At 40.0% G+C, this 12259-nt stretch overlaps 1 protein-coding gene across 1 annotated transcript in view; it reads left to right on the plus strand.

The window, feature by feature from the left end:
• The window catches only part of LOC117471902 (A disintegrin and metalloproteinase with thrombospondin motifs 7), a 62166-nt gene that overhangs the window by 33420 nt on the left and 16487 nt on the right, over positions 1 to 12259 (plus strand). Inside the window, exons 12-20 of the mRNA XM_034117162.1 lie at positions 943 to 1112; positions 1226 to 1359; positions 2321 to 2441; positions 3158 to 3402; positions 4733 to 4874; positions 6742 to 6868; positions 8225 to 8438; positions 9130 to 10953; positions 11399 to 11551. Coding sequence (XP_033973053.1) covers positions 943 to 1112; positions 1226 to 1359; positions 2321 to 2441; positions 3158 to 3402; positions 4733 to 4874; positions 6742 to 6868; positions 8225 to 8438; positions 9130 to 10953; positions 11399 to 11551 — 3130 coding nt within the window. The remainder of the gene's footprint in view (positions 1 to 942; positions 1113 to 1225; positions 1360 to 2320; positions 2442 to 3157; positions 3403 to 4732; positions 4875 to 6741; positions 6869 to 8224; positions 8439 to 9129; positions 10954 to 11398; positions 11552 to 12259) is intronic.

Below are 12259 nucleotides of genomic sequence, written 5' to 3' on the forward strand. Positions count from 1 at the left end.
GACGGAGGTATGATGTTAGTGGGTCGTCTGTGAACAAAATATCTCAGAATTTCCTACAGGGAATTTCTTCAAATTGGGCTTAACATTTGTACTTGGACTTTGGAGTCAACTGATTAGATGGTTATGTTCAATGGTCAAGGTCAATGTGACCTCAAAATACACATCTTTGTCAATAACTCAAGAATTCCTAAGTTGATTTTGATAATTTCTCACAGATTTCTGAAGAAATTATGCAGTGATGACATTTTGAATAGAGATGAATGTAAACTGCAACATGACTAGCTGGTGCAGGCATAACACTGCAAGGCATTAATTGTATTTTTACAATTCAAATAATATTATAGTGCTTTATCTCAGAAGAATAGAAGAAAATAGAAGAATATCCTTTAACATCTAAAAAACCTACCAAAATGCCCTCTACAGCCATGGGTAAAAGGCTTTTAAACCGTACTTCAAAGACCCATTTTCAGACTAAAGTATAGTTCCCTATTTGTGGGCATGGAGAGATGAGGTTATTTTGGGCAATAAATGGACAGAAAATGATTGGCATTTGAATGATGAAAGGAAGGAAACAGCAAAAGCTATTATGTTATCTAAAGAACAGAGCTCAGACATTGAGAATGATGTCGTAGGAAACTAAATTACAGTGTTTGCCAAAGAAAAATGTCTTATGGACTGGATTGGTTTCTATATTAAAATGCATATCCAATGCATCTTTTTTTTTTTTTTAACTGTTTCTGTTCTGATTTTATGTAAAGCGTCTTTGAGCATTAGGAAAAGCGCTATAAAAATCCAATGTATTATTATTATTATTATTATTATTATTATTATTATTATTAATATTCATATTCATATTATCTTCTCTGTACTGCTCCACCATATCACAAAGTTTTGACAATAAAAGTCAACGAGTAACTCCAAAATTACCTCTTTGACTAACAGTCCTAAGTATAGAGGGAACTATTGTCTGGGAGAGAGGCGGAGGTTCAAGATCTGCAGCCCCACACCGTGTCCTCATGACCTGCCCACCTTCAGAGACCTCCAGTGCAGTCACTACAACACATTGCCATACAAGGGCAAGTTCTACAAGTGGGAAGCAGTCATCAACAGAGGTGGGCAAAATAAACTCCATTCGGCTGTGACGGAAAGTAGTTAAGAAAGTTCAAAGATTTGGTTGTGATTGTACAACATCCATCACAACTTGTTCTCTCCTTGTCTCCTTCAGCCAGCCCTTGTGAGCTGCACTGCCATCCACTGAAAGAGCACTTTTCTGACAAGATGCAGGACGCCGTCGCTGATGGGACTCCGTGCTACCAAGGAAACAAAAGCAGAGATGTGTGCGTCAATGGCATCTGTAAGGTATCGAGACTCTTTTCCACATACTCTCAAACAAATAAATATGTTTCCTCATCTCCTCCTCACAGTTGTTGTTCTCGATTTTAAAGCATCACTGAGTATTCCATCTTGCATTTCTGTCTCTTTGCAATGCATGGCTGATTGAACAGCCTAGTGACTGACGCTAGCTCACTTTGTTTTCTCAGCAGGCAAGTGTTGTACATTTGACATTCTGCATGAAAATGGGTATGTTGATAGAAAGATACGGTGGCTGTTATCTCTCTGCTCTTGCCTATCGGCCTTGGCCAAAATGCCAGTCACTGATACAGACATTGTTTGGATACTGAGTGGACAGCAATCACAGACTTGGTGGCTCTGATCTCATGACATTTTGTGACATTTCTGTCAGGAAGCCACATGTGTTCCGCCTTACCTGGAAACCAATTTGTGTTTTAAAGGGTCACTGAAACAATGAAGAGCAAAGCACCATTTCTCCTTTGATCATCCTTACAAATAATGAATAAGACTTCATTCTTTAGTCTCAATTTATCTAATTTTAAGAGTGTCGCGTGTTCCCACCCTACATTTTGATTGATGCTCCTCTGAGCCTGACCTTTTGTTTACATATTGTGCCATTTCACTGCACCATGTGTCAGCAGCAGCTCAGTTATGGGCTGTGACATTAATAAATAAACCAGCACAGAACAATATTAAGGATTACTGGGATTTTCAGAACATGAGGTAAGGCGATGAAAGGTTGTCTTCTGTCCTGTTTCTATGGCTTTTACAAAGTGATGTACACATGAAACAGATCTTATCAAGTCTTTATGTGGATGAAAGATTGCAAAAACTGTCTTTGATCTAAAGAAATATTCAGCGCCCAAATTGCAGCATAATGCCTTATGTTGCCTTTGTAGTTTAAACACTGTGAGGATTATTCTAGATAATGATTTGTTGAGTTTATTTTGCTGCTTGTGTGTCGCAGAATTTAGGCTGTGACTATGTGATTGACTCCAGAGCTGTAGAGGATCGCTGCGGGGTGTGTCATGGCAACGGCTCCACCTGTGCCACTGTGAAGAGAACATTTGAAGAAACAGAAGGGCTCGGTATGTTAATGAGTTATTTTGGTTAAGCTATAGTTGTGGAAGATATGCTGACATGGATGAACATTTAAAGGTCACCTATTATGCAAAATCCACTTTTTCATGTCTTTTATACATAAACATGTGTCCCCTCTGTGTAAAGAGATTCTGAACGTTTCAGGAACAAAGACCCCCTCTCTTTTTGTCCTGATCCAGTTATATAAAAACCTGTCTGAAAATTAGCAGATTTTGGCAACTTTATGATGTCATAACGACTTTTTGGGCTTTGTGTAACCATTAGCCAATCACCAACCAAGGTAACCAGACCCTCCCCCCCCCCCACACCTTATCACCTGAATCTCCTCCTAGAGCACCATTGTGTTCTTTTTAACCAAATCTCTCTCAGAGGGGCGTGGGGAGTGGCTCCTTATTTTCATCTAAAGTAACAGACAGAGAATCAGCACTTTTGAAACAGGGCTGAAACAGAGGGGTTTATGGGATGCTGCAATGCATGATCTGTTTGGTATTTCCAGCCAAACACTTCAGAGACATGTTTTGTATATATCCGAGACCTATAATATATTGATGAAAAACTGTATAATAGGGGACCTTGAAAACAAAACATCACTCCCTTTTCTTTTTGCTAAGAGCCATTTGTCTCCTCTGTCTTCTCTGCTATTTGTTAGGATACCTTGTTTCCTATCAAAAAGTATCCTTACTGAAAGTGTATCATCCTTTAGGCTATGTAGACATTGGACTGATCCCAGAGGGAGCTTGGGATATCCGTATTGAGGAGATGGCTGAAGCTGGGAACTTCTTGGCACTACGAAGCGACTCCCCCAACAAGTATTTTCTGAATGGCGGCTGGACGATCCAGTGGAATGGAGAGTACAAGGCAGCCGGGACGGTTTTCACCTACGAGAGGACGGGACAACTGGAGAACCTGACGTCCCCCGGGCCCACCATGGAACCACTGTGGATTCAGGTAGGAAATAAATCAATCAAGAGGCAGCATAGCAATATGAAAGCACATGAGGTGACAACACAGACCAGACTAGTGAAAACAAGTACTGAAGTAAAGTTAACCAACATGAAAAGCTCAAACTGATATGTTGTGAGATAAAATGTAATTTTTTCGCTAGAAAATTACATTAAAGGTCCCATGTCATGCTTTTCCGGTTATTACCCGTCCCCTTGTGTGTTATGAAGGTTTGTATGCATGTAAACGGTCTGCAAAGTCACAAACCCTCAAAGTACACCCTGTAGCGAGTAAAACTCTAACACAGAAAAGACCTGTCTATGCTGCCCCAGAACGCCTCGTTGGAGATTTTCTTTTTCTATTTTTTTCTTCCGGGAACCAAGTGACGTAACGACGACCCTTCCGTGGATTGGTCAAAATGGACCAATCCGTGGAGCCGTTACGTTACGTCCGCGGAGCCGTTACGTTAAGTCCGTGGATTGGTCCAAATTGACCAATCCGCGGACTTCCTCACACACACACACTCAATCTTTTCTCAGCTGCAGCTCCGCTGATTTCTCCTCCCTGAGACGGCGGGAGGCTGTGAGTCGGTGTGTGAGCACACATACAAACTCCCAGCCAGGCTGCGGGTGTGTGTGTGTGTGTGTGTTCGGGATGGTTTCGCTGTGTCTCGCTGTCTCGCAGACGGCCACTGGGCTCATAGGGAGGGGGGGGCAGGAGCTCCAACAAGCCGTTTAGGACAGAGAATAAATACACATACTATACAGAGATGCTGTATGAGAAACCAATGTGAGTTTGGAAAATTGAACAATGTAAATCTATTCTAGTAGACCTCAACAATGGAATTATGATCAGTAGAAATGGCCATGTCATGGGACCTTTAATGAAGAAAGGAAACTGTGTTGCTAATCATACAGTATATGTTCAGTGTTTCAGCAAGATTGCAAAAACTTTTCTAGAAATAAAATAACTGCTTTATAAGATGTTTACTTTGCTTTAGTTTTTGTGATGCGTTTCAATCACAAACACATCTTGTTTTACTTCCCCTCCCTTTCCTCCATGAAGTCCCTTCTCTCGAGGAGGTGTTTGCAGTCCAACATTGAAAACTTGTCAAACAGAAGCCTTATGACTATACTCATTTTGAGTGTAATAAAACATGCGTTTTACAGTAGTTCAGTGTTCTTTGTATGTGATGGAAACACAAAAAGGAAACGTACAAAGGAGATGTTTTGTTCATAAAAACGTCCATGGAATGTTTCGTCATGTTTCTACTGTAGTTGTGGTCCAGTATTACTTTTTGGTATTTGATTTATTTGATCATTGTTGTGTGTTGCAGCTTCTCTTTCAGGAGACGAACCCTGGGGTGCGGTACGAGTACACAATCAGTCGCAATATATCTGAGGACAACAACATCCCTGCATCAGTTTTCTACTGGAAATATGGGTCATGGACTGAATGCAGTGTTACCTGTGGAGCAGGTAAAAGCCATTACACAACACTGTGTTGTTGGTAGATGAAGGAATTGAAAGAGATGCCTGCGAGTCTGGTACATCTTTTCCCTGTAGTTTTGAATGCATGTCCCAGAATCCACAAAAACACACTTAAAGAACAGTCCTAAAAATGTGTATGTGTCCCGATTTGATATTTGGCAACACATGGGAGCCCTTTTATTATGGCAATTTGAAAATAAGCATTTGTGCCAAAATGATAAATGCCTATTTACTTTGCCCTTTAACATTTCATTTGTATTCATTATATGATATGTGCCTTGTGTTGTTGGCTAGCTATGGATTGGACACTGTTATCCTTGTGTATGTCTTTCTAACATATTTCTTATATTTATATACATATATTGCACTCGTGGTATAACATCTCTGCTATGAATAATGTATTTTAAATTGAATTGACTGTCAGGAAGTGCAGCTCAGATATGTGAGGTAAGGTCGTCAAAATGTTATTATTGATTGATTAAATTATGCCGATTTACATTTTCCCAATAGGCAGGTCAAACCCTTGACCTGCGTTATTGTAGCTCAGTAGGATAATACCCGACAGAATTCTATGCAACAACCTTGTTTCTAGGGTTTATTGAGAAAAAAGAAATACAAAGAAGAAATCAAATTCAGCTTACCCTGAAAAAAAGTTGGTGACTTCTTGACCTTGCCTTTTTGTGAACAGCTTTTATAACAACTTTAGAAAAAGTTGGTGACTTCTTGACCTTGCCTTTTTGTGAACAGCTTTTATAACAACTTTAGAAAAAGTTGGTGACTTCTTGACCTTGCCTTTTTGTGAACAGCTTTTATAACAAGTTTAGAAAAAGTTGGTGACTTCTTGACCTTAAACAGCTTTATATGGAAGTCCAAAATGTGCTTCTTCGTCATTCGTAAATACAGTTCAGGTTTCACGGACAAATCTGATCTGAAATTCACCTCCTGCTACTCGCCTCTCTTTCTCCAACCTTTACCAATGTTATGTTATTTCTCCATTTATTTGTATTCAAACAGTTGTTCAGTTCTCCTTTTCTGACTGCCAAGACACAAACAAAGTGTCTAACCTTTTGTTAATGCAGAGAAATTAGCCTTTTTTTCTCGCTTTGTTGATGACATTCCTATTTCTCAGTCTTTTATCAGTCATTTTAAGTAAACAGTAGTGTATATTTCTCTTAAAAGAATATTAATAAAATATTTGACTCATTGTTTTAAGTCAGCACATTAAAAGACCATACTTGTCCTGTTTCAGTGTGACAGGAACAGTATTTTACCCACTTTCAAAATACATTTGACCAAAATATCTACAACAGTGTCGTTAAAGCCCCTGTTGAATTTTTGACAAAAGCTCAACAAGGCTTTTCCGGCATTTTTCCTGTCTTTTTTTTTTCTTTTTTCTACTTCAAGCTCAACAGAGGCTGCCCAGAGGTCAGAGGTGTCACCCTCTCTGACAGGGTGGTAATAGAATAATAATGTTGGAGAGAGGTATCACAGCTAGAGGAGATACATCTGTCACAGCTTTATGAGACAAGTCCTTTCATGCACTGATTTGTGTAATGCTGTCTCAAAACTTAATACGCCACTTACCTACATGGTGGGCCCAACTTTTTTTTGTTGCACCGGCAGTGTTGCTTTTAGTGCTGGTTGTGTGGTTATGAGTTCCAAAAGTTGGTCTTGGTTTTGCAAAATAAATATTCATTGTTCTGTATTCAGTTATGTCTATATGCTGACTTTTTTAATCATGTAGCGTACCAGGTCAGACACAAGGCTATTGTTATTGTGACCGAAATGAAGCTGGGAGCCTTTTTTGTGTTTTTGTGAGTTACAAACGCTCTCTCTCCTCTCACTTGTTGTCCAGGTGTCCAGAGGCTGATCGTTCACTGTGTGGAAAAGACAACCGGGATAGTGGAGGAGCATTTCTGTGACCCTTTAACACGGCCTGACAATAACCAAACCAGCTGCAACAAGGATCCGTGTCCAGCCATGTGAGTTTACCCTCCAGACAGCTCTGACAAAATTACAAATGCAGTATTCACAGACACACCCTTAACCTTTAAAGGCTTTGTTGTGTTCATATTACCTTATTATTAATTGATACCTTGTTTAAAAAAAAGGAATAAGATGCTAGAGCAGTTATATTAAGGGAGATTTCATATTTTGCTTTCAACTTCAAATAGCATTTTGATTGCTCCAAATGTCAGATACTTCTATGGCCAGATGGCGTTCGCCTACTTAAACACTATCTTTATGTAGCTTACAGTTATCAAAATGTAAAAGTTTAGTCTTTTAAAGTCGTTTGACATTGCAGATCTATATCTTTTTATACTTAAAAAGGCAAATGAAGTAGGTAAATAGATCAATCAACCTCTGTCTGGAAATGACAACTGTAAGACAGTGTTTTTACGATATAGTGAGAACAGTGGAATCAGTTAGCAAAAAGCCATTAAATAAAAAATAACTATAATAAGATTGAATTAGATCAAAATATTGTAGCCTCTTAAAGTGCGCATTACTCAGAGAACATATGCAGGACTAGAGTGCATTGGAAAGCATGAAATAGCTGTTGTTTGTCCTTCCTGTTTATCAAAACTGTTTGTGTCCTTGAGTCCACACTCCATATTTTTTAGGTCTGGTCAGGGACTTGAACCGGCGACCCTACGGCTCATAGTCCAAGCCCCTACTGACTGAGCCACTGCCGACAGATGTTGGCCATCAACATTATTTGATATCATTGACGAATGAAATTGTTTAACATTTTTTTAATCTTTATGTGCATAGCTTCTGAAATAGGTTGTGGACAAGTGCGATAAATAAACAATATATAAATTATTTTATTTTCATCATTGGTTGGGATTTGACATCATGGCCCAGAATTCAGGTTGACCTGCTAGAAAATCATTTCATGGGTTATTATTTCATAATTGTTTGTGTTGTGTAGTGGCTAATGAACAATGTAACCAAATGTGAACTCTCACAACTAAAATAAAACAAACACTTAAGACATGTCTATTGACCAGCATGTGTTCAGGGTGATAACATGTGTTATAACATGTTATCACCCTGAACACATGTTCATTGTGTGCTTGGGGTAAAATAAAATGGAAAACTCACTGAATCTTCGGTGACTCATCCCATTTGCAAATCCGTCAAACATTTTATGAAATCAAATCAAATCAAGTTTTATTTATATAGCACATTTTTAAACGATTTTTGGTCGAGCCAAAGTGCTGTACATATAATAAAAATACCCTACAGTAAAGACAATTTACTGTAGGTGTCTTAACATTTTTTATTTGCCTTTAAATGGAAAATAAATGTGCTTCCTGTGTCTCTGTGTGTAGATGGTGGGTCGGTGAGTGGCAGAAATGTTCAGCCAGCTGTGGGAGCTCTGGCCTAAGTAAAAGGACGGTGCTCTGCGTTCAGGCAGTAAGTGCTGAGGAGCAGAAAGCACTTCAGCCCAGTGAATGTGAACGCACACCCACACCGGAGTCACTCTCCTCCTGCAACACACACATCCCCTGCCCTGCAGACTGGGCCTCCAGCAGCTGGACGAAGGTGAGTCTGGGTTGGAATATGAGGTTTTGGTTTGTCTACAATTGTGTTTGAACAGGGAATGAAAATACAAATTAGATATTCCTACAGCTTGGGAAAAGGTCTTTCTGTGAAGGATGATGTTAAACTATGTAGTAATCATAGAGAAAGCCTTTCAACCTCTTATCTTCTAGTTCTTTTGAAATAATTTTTCATTTCCATGACCAGACATTCAAACATCTTAAGCTCTTTCAAAATACAAAAGCAAAAGACGAGAGTGGCATACACAGACAGACACATGCTGATTACTCAGAGGCAGCATATTGAATTGCTTCAGATCTTAAGGTCCATGACCAGGGCAGCAACTACACAGAGGTCATGTTCTTTGAACATTTTCTTTCACACATAATCACAACTTTTTAGAAATGTTTGGAAATAAATTTGAAGCCTCAACGAAGGTGTATTAATGTTTTGCTACAATTCTGGTTGTATGACAGTTGTGAAGTACAGGTTAGTCCATAATCCAGGGTTACTAAAATTATAATTTGTTTCCCTCTAAAGCTGTAAGGATTTTGATTGACAAGTACAAGACACTGAAGCTACAGGAAGGAAATGTAGCTTGTTTCTTTGCTATGACTAGTTGCACTTAATGTAAAAGACTACATTTTTAAGAAAGTGTGACTTGGTGATCTGATGTGTATTTTCTTCCATGCAGTGTTCGCTGACCTGTGGAAGTGGAGTACGCCGTCGTAATGTAACCTGCTCTAGAAACACCGGCATTGACTGTGACCCTCAGAAGAAGCCCCTCGCTGTCACTTCCTGCTACATCCAGGACTGTGCACCGGTGGTGGATAACTTTGGAGGGGTCGACTTGTCTGGAAGTGGCTGGTCGAGCAAAGAAGTGCTTAATGAAATTAACTCTATTCCTGAAGTCAAACCTCCCCCCAAACACAGCACCACCAGAGCCCAGCCAAGAAGTAACAGCAATAATCTTAACAACATTGTTGAAGGAGACTTCCACTACCACAATAACATTGAAAATATTAATCATTCTCCAGAAAACACTGTTCAAGTGGACGATTTTTACTATGACTACAATTTTATCAACTTCCATGAAGACTTATCGGATGACTTAGAGGATGATGTAAAAGATTCAGGGGACAGAGTTGGTCCTCCACAGGGGGCCAAGCCAACCAGCAGCATAAAAGAAAACACTTACATTGAAACTACAAAAGCTCCTTCAGCCATTTCTACAATCTCAAAGGCCACTGCCAACACTTTGAGAACTGAAGAGCCACAGAATATAAATCAGGACGAAACGAAGGTCAACGGAAATTCATCAACAAAGGAGTCGGTGCAAACAAATTCTGAACATTTGCACGACTTCCTATCCGAGGATTACCTTCTGCCTGTATCTACCACTCGCTCGCCGCCATTGTCTACAACCGAGCATTCAAAAACACTTAAAGAGACACATGATGAGGATGTGAGGTGGCCTGAAAAAATAAGCTCAATTCCTGATCTGGTTTTCACTACCGAGGAGCCCACACAGGATGCCAAGTGGGAGCAATATGTGGAGGAGTCGGAAAAAAACTATGACATTTTCAATGAGGAGGAAAATCAAACTCAGGATGTCACAGTGACTGCAAAGTATGCTGACCACGCTCTCGGCCATAAAACCACTATCAAGACTGATTTGAAAACAGTGGGGGCTCAGGGGACGGAGGAAGATGAAGAATATAATTACAGCTACAAGGACAAACGTACGCTAAGTCCATATATCAATGCAGGAGAGGAAGATGTAGACAGTCCAGATTTTTCAGTCTCTCCTACACCAGTGCATCTGGACGAAAGTGCTTCAGAAATACCTCAAACAACCAGCCAAACATTAATATTGCAAACTGCCTTCACATTGGAGGATTTGGACTTGGATCAGACTTATTTGAATACGTTGTATGCCACTAGTGAGGGTAATTTATGGGAGTCACACCTTGACCTCAGTACAACCTCACTTCCTGCCTCGGAGACATCCACTCCTCTTCCCATTCCCTTTCTGCAAACCTCAGGTAACAGAGAGGCCTCTGATGACTACACGTCGTTAACTGCAACAGAAATTGTATCTCCTACAAACCTGGAGGGAGCCACTCCGCCTTCTCCAGATGATTTCTTGCCAGCTACAGTTAAACAAATACAGACAAAGCCCGCCTTCACAGAAAGAACTGGAGCAGATTCCACATCCCGAACTCCTACGTTTGATTCAGCTGATTTTGATTACAACGATATAATCGTCCCCCCGATGATTGGGAGCAGCAGTGACACTGATCAGGACTCTTCATACCAGCTGACAACAGCCACAGAAACCCCTCCTCAACATAACACAATGCCAGTGCAGCACATGGAAACACCTACACCTGCTGTGCCCATTTTGCCAAACCATCCACCTATTCTGTGGCCGCTTCCAGAGCCATCATCTGCGCCAACTTCAGCCTCCACACAAGTGACAACTGCTGCCTACTGGGTCACCGGCAACTGGAGTGCTGTGAGTCTGCGTCAACATGTTCTGGTGTTGTACTTAAACTGTGGGATGAAGCACAGCCGTGTCTCATTATTTTTGTCTGCATCTGCTTTTATCATGCAGACACAGCGTTTAGTTTTGGTCCCTGTACACATTTGAATTCTTTGGAGACCTTAAGTTTATGCAGCTGATGTCAATTTACATACAGTAATGAATTTATGGCACTTTTGATAAACAATTGCCTCTGTTTAAAACTCTCAAGTGTTTTAAACAGAAGAACATTTTAAGATTGTGCTTTTATTTGCATATTCCTTAGTTGTTTTCAGCCTGATTTACAAATGTAAAGTTTCACATGATTTGCATTGTTACAGTATCAGTGAGGTTTGTTGTGCCGGAGCTTTTCTCGCATCTAATCCTGAAATTACTACGTGTAATTAGTGTTCTCATGTGTTACTACATTTGTTGGCAGTGCTCCACCAGCTGTGGTCTGGGGGCCATCTGGAGGACTTTGGCCTGCAGCACTGGCTCCAACTCAGGCTGCAATCCCGCCAAGAGGCCAGCGCCAGCCCAGAGGTGCTACCTGCGCCCCTGCTCCACATGGAAATTAGAAGAATGGAGTGAGGTTAGACTACTTGTGGATCTTGTTTATACACATTTTTCCCCTGTTCTTTTTATCTATTTTGTTTATATGCACAGCAAGAGGTATTTATTAAGTGCTGTCTGTAGGGATAGCAATGTTGGTCGCTCTAACTCTTCAGGTCCAGGCTAAAATATCTCAAAAACTATCAAAGGGATTCCCCAAAAATGTGGCAAACACATTCATGATTCACAGGGAATAAAGGTTATCTAGCGTCACCAGATTAACATTTGTAGTTTCAATTGAATTGACTCCAATTGAACCACTGGATGTATTGGCATAACATTTTGAACAAACATTCATGTCTACTTTGAGATAAAGTAGATTGTAATAACTTAAATGATACTTTAGCTTTCTCTCCAGTGTCATAACCAGATCAACTTGACTTTATATCATATTTTGGACAAAATATGTGTCATGTATCAGGCGCTAGTATGTCTGTAGACTCTTGCTAAATATTACAATAATCACTGATGATGACTGATGATCCCAAAATACGAGAAAGATAAACTCTCTTGAACAAATGAGGTGTTCAGACCCAGAGAAGGGTTTACCTAAAAAAGGTTTTCTTGATAGGATATTCTTGTTATAAATGTTTAATGTTTTTCATCATTCATGTCAAAGGTTATCTCGTGTAGTAAGTCAAAGGACACTGAGACTGCAGTTTTTTTCTTGAATGCAACCATCGATCAC

This window comes from Trematomus bernacchii, unplaced genomic scaffold (assembly GCF_902827165.1).
Source record: "Trematomus bernacchii unplaced genomic scaffold, fTreBer1.1, whole genome shotgun sequence".
Classification (NCBI taxonomy): Eukaryota; Metazoa; Chordata; class Actinopteri; order Perciformes; family Nototheniidae; genus Trematomus; species Trematomus bernacchii.